Source organism: Chrysemys picta, chromosome 7 (assembly GCF_011386835.1).
Source record: "Chrysemys picta bellii isolate R12L10 chromosome 7, ASM1138683v2, whole genome shotgun sequence".
Taxonomy (NCBI): Eukaryota; Metazoa; Chordata; order Testudines; family Emydidae; genus Chrysemys; species Chrysemys picta.
The window spans coordinates 98,654,346-98,674,600 of record NC_088797.1 but is presented as its reverse complement, the minus strand read 5'-3'; the positions used below and the strand labels follow the sequence as shown (position 1 = coordinate 98,674,600).

General features: G+C 41.0%; 1 protein-coding gene across 1 annotated transcript in view; it reads right to left on the bottom strand.

Annotated features, from left to right (window-relative positions):
- DNTT (DNA nucleotidylexotransferase) overlaps positions 1–20,255 on the bottom strand; it is a 155,343-nt gene that overhangs the window by 117,314 nt on the left and 17,774 nt on the right. Inside the window, exons 2-3 of the mRNA XM_065552112.1 lie at positions 13,841–14,015; positions 2,366–2,494 (exon numbers count right to left, since the gene is read on the bottom strand). Coding sequence (XP_065408184.1) covers positions 2,366–2,494; positions 13,841–13,942 — 231 coding nt within the window. The 5' untranslated portion in view covers positions 13,943–14,015. The remainder of the gene's footprint in view (positions 1–2,365; positions 2,495–13,840; positions 14,016–20,255) is intronic.

The window sequence follows — 20,255 nt, the reverse complement described above, 5'->3', positions numbered from 1 at the left end:
TATTAAAATAAGAGCTTTACAACCAGAGTGTATGGAATTGCATAATGGAAAAAATTCAAACTTGTACTGTATCTTTGCATTCTGATTGGCCAAGATCAATCCATTTTAGATAAAATGTTCTAACAACTCATCGTATAGCTGGGCCCTCATGCTATCATGTGATATTGTAATGAAAGGTCAAAAGATATTTTTAAACATATTATAAGAACAGTATATTGAAAGTAATAGTAATATATTTAAAATTAGCAATTGCAAGCTATTAATACAGCATTTAAATATCCACCAAGCTAACTTCTCAATAGCAACACTTAAAAGACATAATTACACTTAAGTAGGGCTGTTGATTAATCAGTTAACTCATGCGATTAACTCAAAAAAATTAATTGTGATTAACAAAAATTAATCACGATTAATCACAGTTTTAATCACACTGTTAAACAATAGAATACTAATTGAAATTTAATAAATTTTTTGGATGCTTTTCTACATTTTCAAATATAGTGATTTCAGTTACAACACAGAATACAAAGTGTACAGTGCTCACTTTATATTATTTTTATTACAAATATTTGCAATGTAAAAATGATAAACAAAAGAAATAGTATTTTTCAATTCACCTCGTACAAGTTCCATAGTGCAATCTCTTTATCATGAAATTTGAATTTACAAATGTAGATTTTTTTTGTTACATAACTGCACTCAAAACCAAAACAATGTAAAACTTTAGAGCCTACAACTCCACTCAGTCCTACTTCTTGTGCAGCCAATCACTAAGAGAAACAAGTTTGTTTACATTTACGGGAGATAATGCTGCCCACTTCTTGTTTACAATGTCACCTGAAAGTGAAAACAGGCATTCGCATGGCACTTTTGTAGCTGACGTTGCAAGGTATTTATGTGCCAGATATGCTAAACATTCGTATGCCCCTTCATGCTCTGGCCACCATTCCAGAGCACATGCTTCCTGCTAATGACCCTTGTTAAAAAAAATAATACGTTAATAAAATTTGTGACTGAACTCCTTGGGGGAGAATTGTATGTCTCCTGCTCTGTGTTTTACCCACATTCTGCTATATCTTTCATTTTATAGCAATCTCAGATGATGACCCAGCATGTTGTTCAGTTTAAGAACACTTTCACTGCAGATTTGACAAAACACAAAGAAGGTACCAATGTGAGATTTTTAAAGATAGCTACAGCACTTGACCCAAGATTTAAGAATCTGAAGTGCCTTCCAAAATCAGATGGGGATGAGATGTGGAGCATGTTTTCAGAAGTCTTAAATGAGCAACACTCCACTGTGGAAACTACGGAACCCAAACCACCAAAAAAAAAAAAAATTAACCTTCTGCTGGTGGCATCTGACTCAGATGATGAAAATGAATGGGTGTTGGTTTGCACTGCTTTGGATCATTATCGAGCAGAACCCATCATCAGCATGGACACATGTCCTCTGGAATGGTGGTTGACTCATGAAGGGACATATGAATCGTTAGAGTATCTGGCATGTAAATATCTTGCTACGCTGGCTACAGCAGTGCCAGGCAAACAGCTTTTCTCACTTTCAGGTGACATTGTGAACAAGAAGCAGGCAACATTATCTGCTGCAAACGTAAACAAACTTGTTTGTCTGAGCGACTGGCTGAACAAGAGGTAGGACTGAGTGGACTTCTAGGCTCTAAAGTTTTACATAGTTTTATTTTTGAATGCAGTTATTTTTTGTTCATAACTACATTTGTAAGTTCAACTTTCATGATAGAGAGATTGCACTACAGTACTTGTATTAAGTGAATTGAAAAATACTATTTCTTTTATTTTTACAGTGCAAATATTTATAATAAAAAATAAATATAAAGTGAGCACTGTATACTTTGGATTCTGTGTTGTAAGTGAAATCAATATATTTTAATGTAGAAAAACATCCACAAATATTTATAATAAGCTTTCATGGGTAAAAAAAACCCACTTCTTCAGATGCAGTGGGGTTTTTTTACCCACAAAAGCTTATGCCCAAATAAATCTGTTAGTCTTTAAGGTGCCACCAGATGCCTCGTTGTTTTTGTGGATACAGACTAACATGGCTACCCCTCTGATACTTCACAAATCTTTATATAAATGGTATTCTATTTTTGTTTAACAGCACGATTAATCACAATTAATTTTTTTAAATGCAATTAATTTTTTTAATCATTTGACAGCCCTACACTTAAGATCAATTTAACTTTAGATTCATCAGGTTAATAAATTCCACTCCTCATGGTGCACAATTCATTGTGAATTTGCCAACTGTAATGTGGATGACATTGACACAAGAACTATTTTAGTTTACTTTCCTCAGCTGTAGGTTTCATGGAAAATCTATTACCGTGAACTTTTTGTTGCAGTTATTTAAAGTGGTCCTCCTTTGACATGCATACTGGGAGACTGTGCCTGCAACAAATGATGAAGCTTCTGATTCAGGTGTATCTGAAGTAGCAGGATAAGCTTGTTGCACCTGAACAGAGGAGGGGGGAAAAAGAACTGAGTCTGTCAAATAGTCTGGAACACCAAAAATATGCTCCCAGAACAACAGAATAGTGAAATCATCCATTAATTTCATTTCCTACAATCCACTGAGAAAACTGATTTCTGCGGCAATTACATCTCTAACCTGATATAATGCTGTCCTCGGGAGCCAAAAAATCTTACCATGTTATAGGTGAAATTGCGTTATATCGAATTTGCTTTGATCTGCTGGAGTGCACAGCCCCGCCCCCCCGGGTCGCGTTATATTGGGGTAGAGGTGTACTGTGAGTGCTCAATTTCTGTAGAAACACCATGCATGTAGATTTCTATTGGCCGTAGCGATTACTTGAAAACTCTATGGATCATTCGAATCAACCCACGCTGGATTACAAGGACATTGCAGAGAAGATAAATAATGACAAGCCATTAAGCAACTGCTTAAATCAAACATTTGCTTATATTCTAGTTCCTGCCATACATATATTTTTATTATTATTACTTTACACTTACCTATGATTTATGTCCAAGGATCTCAAAATACTTTACACAAAAGTCAATGCTTGAACTGGGAAAATGTGATGGCCCTCCCTCCATCCCATGAAACTTTTCCCCACTTTTTCACCTCCAACAGAAGTGTGAGGTATAAAATACCTGCATAGATCTCTCTACCCCCATTGAAATATTAACAAGAATAGGTAAATATTATTATCCCTAGTTTCCAAAAGGGAAAATGAGGCAGAGAGAAGTTAAGCAACTTTCACAGCAGGTCAGTAGTAGAGTTGGAATAGAATATACCCATGCAGTGTAAACATGAAGGCTTTGGTCTTTGCTTAAAATTTAGATTGACCTAGCTATATGGCTGAAGGGTATGAAAAAATCACACCCCTGTGCACTGTAGTTGCACCAACCTAACCCCCAAAGTAGATACAGCAAGGTTGATGAAAGAATTCTTTGACCTACCTACCGCCACTCAGGAAGGTAGATTATCTACATGGATGGAGAAACCCATTCCATCGATGTAGGAAGTATCTATACTGTGGTGCTAACACCAGTAGGAATGACCTAAATAGCACTGCTTCATTTGTTAGTGAAGCAAGATTCCCAAACTAGAATAGTTAAAGTTTGAAAGAACATAAATAGTCATTCCACGTACTCCACTTGAACTGGTTTAATATTGGTGAAGTCAGGGAGGAAGACAAAAGATCAGGCTTATAATGGGAAGCTTGCTTCCACCTCAACAATGGAAAGATGACCACTTTCTCTATAATATGTATGCGAAGGGACAATTTCAACCACACTAAATAAGCTATTATGAATATATTATTTCATGTAAAAGCTGCTATTGGATATGAGCTAGTGGAGAATAGAAAAATTCATCCAGTTATGTAATGGTACGCTCACAAACTCAAGGTAATTTTTATGCTGCTGAAGAAAGAGAATTTACTGACAATTTTCACTATTTTGAAAGGAAGGAACTTATTGCCTGTCTGTCTAAGGCTGTTATAGTGAATAGCCAAAAAGGGTTTCAGTGAGGGTCAGCAGCATTACTCTGCCACTCTTGTATACTTTCATGAATGACACTTTTAAACTGATTTTAAATCATAAGCACTATGATTGATTATAGCTAATGTAATGCCTGAAATACAATGCCACTGGGAAGATGGTGAACAAAAAGAATCAAGTATCAAGGGGTAGCCGTGTTAGTCTGTATCTACAAAAACAACAAGGAGTCTCGTGACACCTTAAAGATTAACAGATTTATTTGGGCATAAGCTTTCGTGGGTAAAAACCTCACTTCTTCAGATGCAAGAAGTGTTAGTCTTCAAGGTGGCACCAGACTCCTTGTTGTTTTTAACAAAAAGAATGTTACTGAATAGAATATATAGTAAGGCATTATTTTCATTAGGCTGCAAAGGCAGCTATCCAAGAACTGGAGTCCTGAGAAGAATAATCCATGGTGGAATTGAATCCGGGTATCAGGCAGGTAGGCTGAGAACATACCAAGAGCAATAATAAAGCAGAAACTCTTTCTATGTGTCCAAGAGAATGTTAAGATGGCACATACACATCCTGCCTTTGGAAAATTATATGAGCTTTTTCCCACCGTTAGTATCCACAAAGGTTATGTTTTTAATTAACAAGACCTGGTTATATAATTAACAGAACAAACTTGGGACAGAAATCAGTAGAAAAAAGTATTCAAACTATAATTACTGTAGTTTGATTTGTAGGGCCCGTTAAGGTGCCAGCATGAACACTAAAGAAATTGTTTCTTTCTATCATCAACAAAACATAAGAGCAAGGTTTATTTTGCTTTTTAGTGTGGAGAACAGATGGGAGATTATTGTTTGTACAGATTATGGGACAAATCCAAATATCTCTGTCCAGCAAGAATTACACTGCAGCTCCCCAACCCCAACCACACATTTTGCCTTGCCACTGCCAGCCAATTTACTGTACTGTATAGAAACAGCTACTAATAGGATTGAAAAGTATCTATTAATCTCTCTCTTCCATAGCTCTGGATCACTCTTGCCTATAAAATGCAGATTATGGTCAATTAAATAAGGGCCAAAGCAATTTGAAAATGCCCTGGTATGTAGGTCTCCTAGTTGTTTTGACAAGTAGCTCATAATATCTACGCAACTGCTACAGAACATCTACACATATTTTCCATTAGAGTGCACGTGAGAAAAGAGTTTTAAATCTTTTGAAAGCTCTGTTTCTCTGTATACATTTCCCTGCTATAGTGCTTGTTACTTCCATGTATGGGAAGAATGTTTCCATTTCCTTTCCTCTTTTATAGAAGTATAAATACTGAACTCCTGATTCTTTAATGCTAGAAATATAAAATATCTAATTGGATAAGACCAAATCAAGTCTCTGGATTTTCCCCAAAATGGGTGCAAATTAATGCTGCTCTCATTTTCCATCTCTTTTTCTGAATGTGAGATAAATTCAGCCAAACGGAGCCCATACAGTAGAAGTGAAACATTAAGATGGCAGTATTCTGAACAGAGAAGCTCATTGTCATTCCTTTTACAATGATATTTTCAGTGCTTCATGAGCCAGAGAATATCTTAGTCTCACTGCAATTGGTTACAGTGTAAGAGAGTCCTAGGTTCATGGCTAACCTTGGAAAGGCCTACTTTGCTCTATTTTAATTTTTTTTAATCAATGCAAACACAAAGACATCTATGAGAATAACAAAGAAAAGTATAATGTTAACTAGGGTTACCATATCTAATAAATAAAAAAAGAGGACCCTCCACGGGCCCTGGCCCCGCCCATTTCCCCACCCTAGCCCCGCCCCAACTCCGCCCCTTCCCCGCCCTAACTCTGCCCCCTCCTCCCTCCCACTCCCAGCCATGGGGAAAGGGCTGCCCCAGCGCTACCGGCTTCAGGGTTTGCCGGGCAGCCCCCAGACCCTGCGCCCCCGGCCGGCGCTTCCCCAGCGCAGCTGGAGCCCGGGAGGGGAAGCGCCCAGCCGGGGGCGCAAGGTCCGGAGGCACGGGGGGCTGCCCGAAGCCGGTAGCGCTCGGGCAGCCCGGCTCTTAAATAGAGCCGAAGAGGAGCAGAACCTCCAGCCGCAGCGGTTCTGCTCCTCCCCGACTCTTCGGCTCTGTTTAAGAGCCGGGCTGCCCGAGCGCTACCGGCTTCGGGCAGCCCCCGTGCCTCCGGACCCTGCGCCGCCGGAGCCCGGGAGGGGAAGTGCCCAGCTGGGGGTGCAGGGTCTGGAGGCATGGGGGCTGCCCGAAGCCGGTAGCGCTCGGGCAGCCCAGCTCTTAAACAGAGCCGAAGAGTCGGGGAGGAGCAGAGCCGCCATTTTCCCGGACATGTTCGGCTTTTTGGCAATTCCCCCCGGACGGGGGTTTGACTGCCGAAAAGCCAGACATGTCCGGGAAAAAGAGGACGTATGGTAACCCTATGTTAACGAGAGAATGAACAAGATTTAACAGTATATTGTGTGAACACAAGCCAAGCTGCCCAAAAAAGTGGTGAGAGTGCGCTGCAGAATGGGGAATACAATTCATAGATAAACCACAACTGGCTTATCTATGAACGTATAGATAGAATGAATGCAACATGTTCACTGATTTAACAAAAGAGCACTTTTTATGCATTATCCATGACTGTTTTTATTTCAGTCACTTTCAAGTGAAGATAGCCACTAGACACTTACTACCACAGCCTCAAGCTCTATTGATCTGTGTATTTAAACTGAGGTGTGACCATACTCATTTGGATGCCTTCCATCACTCCCTTCACTTTCTATCTTCTGACTTTAAATCTTGGGTTATCTGGAGTTTGGATACTGTGCAGTCAGTTACTGACCTGCACCAGTGCCTGGGTTCTGAATAGAATATGGATAATATGGCTGAAATTTTCCAGATCCACCCAAGAGATTTAGATACTCGATCATTTTAATGAGATAAGGGCATCCAAATCCCAATGGTGATTTTGAAAATCCCCCACTTCCTCTGGCTGACCTCCTCAGATTTAACATGTTTATTGTTCAAAACAGCAACAAAACAGCTTTTACCTCATTTGTGTAAATTTAGTGCCATACTAGAAATCTTACAATATTGGCTCAAAAAGGGGAGACATAAAAGAGTAAAAGTGATGGGTAAAACTGCAATTTACAGTGTGCTGTAAAGAGTATGGGAGCTTCTTAGAGGTTAAATCTCTCTCTAACTTTACCCTGATTTGTGAATAGTGTCCATATTTTGTTCACAGACTTCAAGGTCAAAAGGCACTATTATGATCTTCTAGTCTGACCTCCTGCACAACGCAGGCCACAGAATCTCATCCACCCATTCCTGTAACAAACCCCTGAGCTATGTCTGAGATATTGAAGTCATCAACTTGTGGTTTAAAGACTTCAAGATGCAGAGAATCCTCCAGCAAGTGACCCATGCCCCACGCCGCAGAGGAAGGTAAAAAAAACCCAGGGCCTCTGCCAATCTGCCCTGGAGGAAAATTCCTTCCCGACCCTAAATATGGCAATCAGTTAAACCCTGAGCATGTGGGCAAAACTCACCAGCCAGATACCCAGGAAAGAATTCTCTGTAGTAACTCAGATCCCACCCTATCTAGTGTCCCATCACAGGCCATTGGGCATATTTACCGCTAATAGTCAAAGATCAATTAATTGCCAGAATTAGGCTATCCCATCATACCATCCCTTCCATAAACTTATCAAGTTTAGTCTTGAAGCCAGATAAGTCTTTTGCCTCCACTGCTCCCCTTGGAAGGCTGTTCCAGAACTTCATTCCTCTGATGGTTAGAAACCTTCGTCTAATTTCAAGTCTAAACTTCCTGATGGCCAGTTTATATCCATTTGTTCTTGTGTCCACATTGGTACTGAGCTTAAATAATTCCTCTCCCTCCCTGGTATTTATCCCTTTGATATATTTGTAGAGAGCAATCGTATCTCCCCTCAGCCTTCTTTTGGTTAGGCTAAACAAGCTGAGCTCTTTGAGTCTCCTTTCATAAGACAGGTTTTTCATTCCTCGGATCATCCTAGTAGCCCTTCTCTGTACCTGTTCCAATTTGAATTCATCTTTCCTAAACATGGGAGACCAGAACTGCACACAATATTCCAGATGAGGTCTCACCAGTGCCTTGTATAACAGTACTAACACCTCCTTATCTCTACTGGAAATACCTTGCCTGATGCATCCCAAGACCGCATTAGCTTTTTCCACAGCCATATCATATTGGCAGCTCATAGTCATCCTGTGATCAACCAATACTCCAAGGTCCTTCTCCTCCTTTGTTACTTCCAAGTGATGCGTCCCCAGCGTGGCTTAGCTTAACCACAGATACTTTTGTGTTATTTTTGAGGGTATGCTAGTATCTTTCTTTTGTAAAGGGACTGCTCAGTGCATGACACACTCGGCAGAGGACGGCAGCCCAGGAATCTGTTGCTTTATTCAACATAGCAACAGAGAGGGTGAAAACAGACATTATCTAAACAGTAAGTAAAGGAGGAGTGGGGCATGGCTCCAACCCATAATAATCTGAGTAATCCAGTTAATCCCTTTATGACCACTTTACTACTTTCCATCTTTACAGGACTGCAGTACACCATGATATCTACTACAGTCCAAGCTAAATCTTTCAAATTTAATTACTGCATGTAAGTGCTGAAACTTAACCCCTTGCCAGCTAAGGACTAAATTCCCCCCCAAAAAATAATCAGCAGTTATGGATATTATTGACCCTACCACAGGCCAATTCATTCAGCAGCAAGGTCGGCCTGACACATTTTTATTAGCTACGTGGATCCAGCTGCATAGATCAAGAAGATGGAAAACTCATACTAGCAAGCTATGATCACTTCCAGAACTGTATGAGTGGGGGGAAGAGGAGAGGATGGGGGTGGGCTGTGGCTGGGAGCTCCAGGGCCTTTAAATCACCCCGGAGCTTCCAGCTGCAGAAGCAGCTGGGAGCCCCGGGGCTCAGGGGTGAATTAAAGGGCCCGGCAGATGCCGCTGCGGAGCTCCAGGCCCTTTAAATCCCCGCCCGAGCCCGGCTGCCGGAGCTCCAGCGGCGCTTTGAAGGGCCCGGGGCTCCCCAGAGCAGCTTTAAATCACTGCCACAGAAGCCGGTCCTGTCTGGCATGGCGTACTGGCTCTTGCCGGTACACCATACCGGACCAGACCTGCTTACTTTCACCCCTGGCCAGGAAACATCACTGCATCCCAACATTTGAGGACCCCCATTGCATTACAACATCTGCGAAGGCTACCTGACCATGTCATTGATGTCACTGTCAACAAAACTGATTGAAATATGATGATCAGGCTAGGTGCATTGAGGGATTCTTGGTTGTAGGTGGGGCAGAAGGCCTAATAAGTAGTCTGTAGAACAGAGAAATATTTTGATTTTCCTTTAAAGATGAGGCTTAATCACCACAGCTGAAGAGCCTAGGAAATGTAACAGCAGCTGGCAGCCGCAAAGGCTAATTATTACAGTATGAATAGCTAAGAACTCCTATCAGCTTAGTTCTGGTTTTTATATTGTGTCCATCGCTTCAGTATCAGAGTACCTCACAAGGTATTCACGACCAGAGAAAACTGTATTTTAAAGAGGTTTTAATTAATTTATTACCTAATGGTCTGTAAGCCTGTTTTTATTCCCCTTGTTATGCACAGGCATGGACATTACCATTTAGTAATGCATTGAAACAAAAGTCCTGGAGGAACCCCAGCATCCCAAATAGACCAATAAAACCAGAAGGGTGAAATCTTGATTCTATGAAGGAAATGGGAACTTTGCCATTTGACTTCAGTGGGACAGGATTTCCCACAAAATTTTTACCCACTGCCATCCATTCTTTTTAGAAAAGGACCCTTCATGATACAGCCTGAGCTTAGATTTTTCAAATTCACATTCATTTCACATTTAACAAGACTATTATAATGGGCCAAATTTGTACATGGTGTAACTCCAATTACGAGAGACATGAATTTGGCCTAGTATTTTAATAAACAGTTAACCTTAATTTCATGCCTTTCTCATTCCTTGACGTAGAAGCAATACTGTACAGAGCCTTTCCTGGTAACATAGTCATGATGAGACTGTTTTAAATTTGCTGAACTTCTACATTTTCTTTTCTTTCCTGTATTTAAAATATTTTATTGTACAAAAGTATTTATTACTTTAAGATCTATCTAAATGATGCATATTTTAAGTTGAGTATTACACACATTTATAACTACATGGTACTGTTCTTATTAGGCTCTGCATTTATTTGTATGAAATATTTATACCCTGATATAAGTGGAAGATCTCACTTACAGAATTGGTCTCACAGTTACATAATGATCATACTTTAGTATTACTTGCTTTTTCAGTAAGGCTAGCTCTTCCAGAAATCCAGATAGAACCTCTTACTGTACATGCAAGAAAACTAATGCAGATTACTGTTCACTAGGGTTTTTATTGATATCTGGATAAGAAATTAAACTTTATCAAGGTTTATTTGAACTCACTCCCTTAAAAAAACAATCACAGCCTATATAAGCATATTTTCTTGAAAATTTGAAGCTGTGGGAATTTAGATGTTGCCAAAATTAAACTGAAAGTAAATAATGGGGCATTTGGTTTAAGTCTGCATCTCGAATTTAAATACTCAACAAAGTTTAAAGTTTCGGTTTAGTTTTGCTTTTTTGAAAATTTTCAGTCAGTTAAGTTTAAAAGTAATCCAGAATTCATACCTTCATGACCTATCTCTCTGAAAGATTGCATAATGTGATAATTATATGGTATTGTGTTTTCATTTCTGATCTGCATGAATTTATTTAGAGCATTATCCCTTCAGCAGGCTCAGTGGAAAATGAGCAATAAAAATATAAACACATGCTACCATATTATTCTGAGACTGAGAGCAATAGTGCCATCTGGTGTATCCATTTTTTAAAATCTTACTAAACAGGCATTCTCCCATCTTAAATCTCAGAGACTAGATTCCGTATCAGGATTTGGTTTCCGGCACTGGAAAGTGACCCAGAAACCACAGTATTTCAGGGGTATTTAATAGGTAGATCATTCTTCATATTTTAATAAACAAGAAGAAGAGGAATAAAAAGAAAAAATGACGTTGCTGGTTCATTTGTATATATTATACACAACACTAAGCTATACACTGCAAATCTTGTAGGGTTCTATTGTCCATCACTTTCTATAATATAGCTCTACAGTGGTACTAGAGTTACCTAATCCTAGCCCATTGAAAGTCAATAGACATCTTCTGGATCAGGCCCCTACCTCTGCCAACATACGTATGTTTTTACTATATTATTAACCAATTGTACTCGATATAATACTTGGTCAGTCATTTTGCTGTGAGAATATATATATATGTACACAAACAGAAACAAAATATTTCTTCTGTCATACTGTTTGAATATGAACATATAGTACTATAGTAAATGAAACAATGAATTCACACTACTGTGGCTCTTTTGGGTAATGTTTCTCACTAATTTGGCTCCTGAACCATTCAGGTCTGAGTATCACTGCTGTAAATCGTCCAGTGGTACTAAGTCACCATCTAGAGTACACAGCTTGTAGAGATATTGTCAGGGATATTGTCACTGTACATCACACTCCACAGTGTGCAGCCTGCAGCAGTACTACAGAATAACACCATTTATTACTAAAACCCTGACTGCAGTATTACCTTATCAGCTACAGTGCAGTTCCAAGAGCGGTTTACTATGTCACAATCCACAACATGAGGTGTCCTGCACTATTCATAAGAACATAAGAACGGCCGTACTGGGTCCGACCAGTGGCATAGCCAGGATCCAAGAGCAGGGGGGGCAAACATAAAAAAGGCGCCTCCCCTTTGCTCCTCCTCTGGCCACGCGCCCCCCCGGCTCCTCCTCTGGCTGCTCCACACACACCCCCCCTTGGCTGGCTCCTCCGGCTGTGCTGCCCCCCTCATTTGCTGCCGGTAGGGTGACCAGACAGCAAGTGTGAAAAATCGGGACGGGGGTGGGGGGTAATAGGAACCTGTATAAGAAAAAGATCCAAAAATCGGGACTGTCCCTATAAAATCAGGACATCTGGTCACCCTAGCTGCCGGCCGCCCTGCTGTGCCCCCCCTCACTCCTCCGGCCACGGCTGCTGGCCACGCTGCGGGCCACCTTGCTGCGCCCCCGCCTCGTTCTGCCTCCTCCGGCCGTGCCCGCTGCCCCGGCCCATTGGCTGCGGGCCGGCCTGCTGTGCCCCCCCTCGCTCCTCCGGACGCGGCTGCTGGCCGCCCTGCTGCGCCCCCCCTCGCTCCTCCGGACGCGGCTGCTGGCCGCCCTGCTGCGCCCCCCCTCGCTCCTCTGACCACGGCTGCCGGCCACGCTGCACAGGCCGCCCTGCTGCGCCCCCCCTCGCTCCTCCGGCCACAGCTGCGCGGACCGCCCTGCTGCGCCCCCCCTCGCTCCTCTGACTGCAGCTGCCAGCCACGCTGTGGGCTGCCTGGCTGCGCCCCCCCTCGCTCCTCTGGCCGCGGTTGCCGGCCACGCTGTGCGGGCCGCCACGCTGTGCCCCCCCCCCCGCCTCTGCCTCTACCGCCTCCTCCTCCGGCCGCACCCGCTGCCCCCCCATTGGCTGCCGGCCACACTGCGGGCCTCCCTGCTGCGCCCCCCCTCGCTCCTCCGGTCGTGCCGCCCCCTCCCCATGGCTCCTCTGGCCGTGCTGCCCCCCCTTGTATGCAGGAGATCAGCTCTGGCCGGCAGGCGCGCCGCTTTTTAAAAACATGCTGAAGGGAAGCGGCTGCTTCCCCTGCACCCCACTAGCTACGCTACTGGGTCAGACCAAAGGTCCATCCAGCCCAGTAACCTGTCTACCGACAGTGGCCAGTGCCAGGTGCCCCAGAGGGAGTGAACCTAACAGATAATGATCAAGTGATCTCTCTCCTGCCATCCATCTCCACCCTCTGACAAACAGAGGCTAGGGACACCATTCCTTACCCATCCTGGCTAATAGCCATTAATGGATTTAACCTCCATGAATTTATCCAGTTCTCTTTTAAACGCTCTTATAGTCCTAGCCTTCACAACCTCCTGAGGCAAGGAGTTCCACAAATTGACTGTGCGCTATGCGAAGAAGAACTTCCTTTTTTTTTTGTTTTAAACAAACAAGAATAGAAAATAGGGAAAAAATACTATAGTCTAGTATCCTCTTCGGTACAGATCCTTCTGTGACACAATACAATAAAACAACCCCTGTATTTCCTACCATATTTTTCCTCACTAGTACCAAGTCTGTAATAATATTAAATTCCAATCACTATTCCTTTACACACAGATTACATCACCAGCCCTTTCACAGATTCTCAGGGGCACATAGATCAGTTCTAAACAGTACAGGTTTAAATGTTTGTACATTGTTTTGAAAATGCAAAATATTACAGTGGGAGTTATTAAAACGGGACATGTACCACCCAGCATAGTTACATTTACCATGCTGTCTGAGGTATTTACCATTTTAAGTATTTGTGGGAATATCACAAATACCATAGCAAAGGTAAATTCTTGAGTCAGGTAATTTTTTCCTTTAATAGCACCAAATTTATATGAAAGATGAATGGTATTATTTCAGTACTAATACACCAGATCATGGTAACTGTGACTATCTCTAAAAGGATTTTCCTTTTAATTTATTAAAACAATATGAATTTTTCAAGCAAGAATTTAAACATACCAGTATTTAAATACAAATGCACAACAGCAAGTTTACACTGAAGCAAAGTGAGAGTTGCCTGATTAGCCTAACTTTTAAGCTTATTGTCAAACAACCTGCATTCACACTGAAATATCTGACTTACCATGAGTCGATGTTTTTTCTCTGAATCCACTGGTTTTCCAGCTTCCATGCAAGCCGTGAACCAAGAGATATCAAGGAGTTCGAACCTTGAACTGTCCCTCATCTTGTGTCCTCTCAGCCATTCCAGAACTTCAGCACCAGAATTGTTCTCTGCCACAATGTGAGTGACAGAATCACTATAAAGGGAAAAATTAAGATGAGATTTTCTTTTTTCTGAATACAATTGTAGATAGCTACAATGCTGCTATTTCAATATTGACATGCACTCCCTGAAAAATGTCTTATATATTGTATGTCAGAGCGCAGGAAGTGTGTCGTGTTTTCATATCACAATATTTGTTTTCCATTCAGTGAATCTAGTTTAAGAAAAAAAATTTCATTACATCTATAAGTGCAGCATTTTCATCCTTTCAGCATCATTTAACTTCTGTAAGACACTGTTCTATTACACTTCTTTTTGCAACTTGGAAGATATTACACAAGCAATATTATAATGAAGAGGCTGGTTTAAGTTACCTGCCAGCCCCGAGAAAAATAAAATTCCCACTCAAAGATGAGAGCTTCATAATACTTCAAAATCTACCAAACAGAATCCTATAAAGTTCCACAGTTGCTAATATTTTTAATAAACTTAAATCTTCTGTACCTAAATAAAGTACTTAAATGTCAGTAGCAAATGTGCACATGATAGAAATCGTATGAATTATAAATCTTGTCTGAAGGCCACCTCCTGGCTCTTTTGATGTCCAGGTTTAGTTTAGCTTAAAACTGAGTGTTTAATGTAAGAGAGACAAGGTGGGTGAGGTAATATCTTTTATTAGACCAAGTTCTGTTGGTGAGAGAGATAGGCTATACTGTGTAGCTTGAACACTTGTCTCTCTCACCAACAGAAGTTGGTCCAGTAAAAGGTATTATCTCACCCACCTTGTCTCTCTAATAACGTGGAACTGACATGGCTACAACTACACTGCAGACATGCCAAACCCGTGAAAAAAAACACAGACATTGGGCTTGTTTTTGGCTTAACTGGCATGAGTTGCTTGTTGGCTAGTTTTTGGCTTGTAGCTTGTTGCTTTTTTTGTTGTTGTTGTTGTTTTTTTGATCAGCTCCCAGCAAGCAGGGGCAAGGTGGGAAGAGAGTCGGGCGTGCACAGCGGGCCCACCACAGTCCCAGACTGCACGCCAGGGGGATCTAGTCACATAGAGTGTTGGGGTTCTTAGGGATTGTTTTGAAATGGGATTAGCTTGATTTTTGACTTATTGTGAAAATCAGGGTATTTATTTACCGCATGAAAGTTGGCAACTGTGCTACACTGCACATCGTATAATGTAAGTCGCTTACTATCTAATATACCATATGATAGTTAGTTTTAGAATGTCATAGAAATAGGGGACCAGAAAAGTCACTACAATATAATTTTACTTGCTGTATCTGAAGTACATGATAAAGAATTATTAGACATAGTATGAAGAATGACTGTACCTCAGCATCTAAAGATTATGTGTACTATTCAGTTATTCCATCCTTACACAGATATGTTTTTTGCTGTATGGGAAGCAACAAAAAGACCAAAAAAAATACCGTTTATGATTGATTTCTGGAAATTTAACAGGGTTTAGCCAACTGCATTTCTGAGTATGGTTCTGAGCATGTGAGAGAGATACCACATTTCTCATCACATAAGGAACTATTATAGGTACTCATCAAAATATAATGCATAGATGCTAACAGAGTCCTCGATTGTCCCTTCTGTTCCCATGAGTGGAGGGGACCCAGATAAGTGCAGCCCAGGAGAAAATTTCTCCACCAGAACATGACACTGACAGAGCTCCAAAGGATTTAAACATTAAGGGCCGGTGGTCAGTGGAGTGCCATCCATGTATGCAATGCATGTATTGCATGCCCCATAATTCACAAAAAAATGTTTTATGCTAGAAGCATTCGAAAGTCCTGTATGTAATCAATCTGTTCGTGTTGGCTGTCTTTTTGTTTCGCTGGGAAGGCACACAATACTCCAAGTTGCATCATGTTGCCTAGGCAACATGAATATTCAGGCAGCTGATTTCCTGTCTGGCTGTGCATCAGAAAAAAGTAGCTACGGCGTGCAAGTGTACAACTGAATCATCCATGATAGAACAGAGCTAGCAGCACAAACTTTTCTTGCTAGTTTGCTTGATGAAACCTCAGATACTGTATTGCCAATAAGTCTCAGCTTTCGATTGTGCTGCATTACGTGACCAAGAATGGTGGTGATGTAGAATGCTTGGTTACTTTTACTGATGTTAGTAACAATCAATCTGCAGCAGGCCTTTGGCAGCATGTTGAGACAGTGTGCCAGAACTTTAAATTTGGAGACAAGTTGGTAGGTCAGACATATGATGGTGCAGCAGTAATTGCCAGCGACATAAGTGGGCTTTGAAACTGTGTTTGTGAGATGTCTCCCCGTGCACTTTTTGTTCATTACTACACTCATGTTTTAAATCTTGGTCTCAGTTTTGCACCAAACAGTATCAGAGAATATCAGATTTTCTTCAAAAATTTGGAAAGAATATCTGCATTTTCCCTCCAACTTCAAAGTAGGCTGAAATTCTTCAAAACATAGTTCAATGGAGGCTGCCTTCTGTTTGTACCCAAAGGTGGGATTTTCACTAAGGCTTGTACAAACTGTTAAGCAGAGCAGAGAAGCTCTGACTGAACTCTTCAAAAATGTGGTGCAAAATCCAGCAGGTTGGGATGCTCGGTCTTCTTCCTCAGCCAGGGTTTTCTGACCATGCTCAATGATTTTCAGTTTCTGTTTCTCCTTTGCTTCTACAGTGATATATTTGAAGTGACAGAAGGGAAATTTGACATTCTTCAAACCAAGATGTATGATATTGAATTTTGTATCAAGCAGATTTGTGAGACATTAGAGCAAATGTCAGAGCTAGTTGCACATGAAGCTCAGGAAAAAAGAGCAAGAGAAAGCCAAGCAACATATAAGTGTCTCTTCTTTGAGGTTATTGACAATGTCAGCAAACAGTTAGAATCAGTCAGCAAACAGCTGGATCCAACAAGATTCATGAGAGTTCCAGACATTTTTTGGAGTTGATGTTCTCAAATCTCGAGAAGCATCTTATCTGAATTTTTGACATTCATCAATTGCATTTCGAACAGTGTGCTGCATACAACTCAGAAAACTGCAAGGAGAAGGTGCATTTGACTTGTATAGAACTATTTATATGCTGAATTTACATACTTGCTTCTCTGAGATCAACAAATTGTCTGCCATAATTCTGACTATTCCCTACTTTACAGCCATGGCAGAAAGATCTTTTTCAACTTTAAAGAGCATTAAGGCATTTACATGCAACACCCAGGGGTGGCAAATGCTTGTCCAGATTGGCTTTCCTGGCCATTGAAAAAGAACTGCTTATGTCTCTGCTCAGCTTACCAAATTCCTAGGACTTGATCACTAAGGAGTTTCTTAAAAAAAAAAAAAAAAAAAAGTAAGAATGGAATCACACATTTGTATATTCTCAGCTTTCATTATATTTGACTACTAGTATTTGCCAAAACAAATATATTTGGTTTATTAATCGCTATGTATGTTAGATAAAAACCTTTTTATCTGGGTGAGGTAATATCTTTTATTGGACCCACTTTGTTGGTGAGAGAGACAAGCTTTCGAGCTACAGCCAGCTCTTCTTCAGTTCTGGGAAAGGTATTCAGAGTGTCTGTCACTGCTAAATACAAGATTGAACAGATAGTTTAGCATAAGTAGTTAGCACATAATATTTGCAATCAAGATGTGTACAAACTTGTAAGCAGATCAAGGAAACTCGGACTGAACTGGTTAAAAATGTGGTGCAAAATCCAGCAGATTGGAACACTCCGTTGTTTTCTTCAGCAATGGGTTTTCTGACTGTGCCAGTATACACCCTGTATTCACACCTACACACTATTGTAATAATCTTTGTATAAGGTATGCTTTGTAATGTATCATTTGAAAACTCATAATTTGTGGGTCAGTATAATCCTGATATAATATGTGTGGCAACATTGTATGTGAAGTTATAAGATTTGCTGTATGATGTTATTAACACATGTTCCAAACCCCACAGTCCTGCTAAAAGAGAAGTCAGCAAACAGATCTGTCCTAAGCAAAGGAATGTGTGCTTGCCTTGATTTGCATTTATCTTGCATTTAAACAAGATCATCAAGCAGGAAGGGAAACAAAGGAAGCTCAAACAGGTGAAGAAAAACAGCAAGGAACATCCTTCCACCCAGATTCTTTGTCTCTTGGTTCTCTGTTGGAAATGTTTTTCAAGAAGGGGACTAGAACTATAAAAAGCAGAGGCAAACACCCCAAGATACTCCTCTCTCTTTCCCTGCCCACCTCATTCTCCATACCCTGAGAAGACAAAAGGAAACAGGTGTTGAATTCTGGAACAGGGATCCCAACCTGAAAGTCAGTAATCTGCTGGAGCATGAGGTGAGAATGTTTACTTTGCAACTAATTTAGTTTCTTAGGTTAGGCACTAGTAAGCATTTTATCTTTATTTTTCTTGTAACAATCTCTGATTTTTATGCTTCATTACTTGTACTCAATTAAAATATCCCTGTTTGCAGTTAAAAACTTGTTTTACTATTTTATCTAATCCAGTCTGTTTAAATTGAAGTGCCTGGGTAACTATTTAAGGTAATAAACTGGCATATTATTCCCTTAAAGGAATAAAAGACTATATATATTTGTACTGTCCAGGAGAGGGCTGAGCAGTATAGAACATACATTTCTGAGGGAAGATCAAGGACTGGGGGTGTGTTGGAGTCACTCTGAAGTATAACCCAGGCTGGTGAGAGCCAGTGTGTGGCTGGCAGGCTGCAGTTTCACACACACACACACACACACACACACACACACAGCGCGCGCTCAGGGCATGGCCTTCATGCTGGAAGGCGGTTTGTGAGTAGCCCAGATGGAAACTATTACAGCAAGGCATATAAGGCACCCAAAGTTGCAGGGGCAGGGTGACACAGTGCCCCCATTAAACTGGTGCTTGATGACTTTCTATTTCTGTTTCTCCTTTGCCTGTACAGCAACATTTATGAAGATACATTCGCAGTTCCTTTAGCTGTGACACCCTGAGTATCTTTCCCAGCCACACCTGAAGAAAAGTTCTGTGTAGCCCAAAAGTTTGTCTCTCACCAATAGAAGATATTCCAATAAAATATATTACCTCACCCATCTTGTGTCTCTAATATCCTGGGACAGACATAGTCATAACAATATTGCTTAAAATCTATTTATCTGTCATCTAAAACCTTGTTTCATGCCATACTAAAAATATCATAGCATGCCACTGCTGAAGGTGGACAGGGTCAGAGCAGGGAAGAAGTCACTCTCTGCAACATACTTCCCTGCTGATCCCCTGGATATCCAAGCAGGTAGCCAAATTTGTATAGCAGCCGCAGCAGTGCGCTAAGCACTTTAAACACAGCCCTGGAGAACTCACAATCAAAATGAAAACTAGCAAAAGCGAAGGCAAGGGGAGCAACAAGAAATTGAATGATGAAGTTAGGCACTTGTCTTGTTAGTTCCCTGGTTTTTGCTTTAAACACTTTCTCTCTTTTCCCCCTCCCCCAGTTCCCAGCCATTTCCTGATATTTCCTCTTTTATGGAAGTACCCATCTCTCACAAACAGCAATAAAAGTATGTTCACATCTTCTCTGATCTACTGGGAGTCAGAAATAATGGGTACTAATAATAAAAAGGCAAAGGGCCGTGCAAATTGTTCAAAAGTTACAAAGACATTGGATACTTGGATGCTTTGAGCACTGTAACTGGCGCTTGTCACTATTTAGGAAGGAGGATACTGTAAAAGGGGATTTCATCAGGTAGAGTGAGACAGCCTGATTTGATCCTTTTGAACAGGGATGAACAGGGGAAGGTTCAGCAATGCCTTGGAGGAGGACCCAAATATGATCTCTAGTTGCTTGAAAAAAAATGCTTTACAAACTATTTACACCCTGAGCACATAAGCTGCCAGCAGTCAAAGTCTCTACCAGGCCTGCTGGTATTCTCGATTATGTAGAGGAAATTTTTATCAAACTAGTAGGAAATTGTAAGTGCAACCACTCTAAAGCTCCACTGAAATACAGTCACATTGGAGTGGGATATAGCAATTAACAGGTTAGTAAAATGCACAGCTGTGGATTGGAGACTGAAACCTCTAAGACAATGAAAAAATAGAACATGACTCTCTCCAGTTCAGGCAGGCAGGCACCTTTACACTAGTACTAACTCTACTGAACTCTCAAGGAAGGGTATAGAGTACACACTTCCAGCTCAAGCCCTCATATCTTTCAGCACAGAGCAAGATTCCATAAATTTTTTTTAAGATATTAGCATTCCACATCCCTAAGTATGGTTCAAGTCC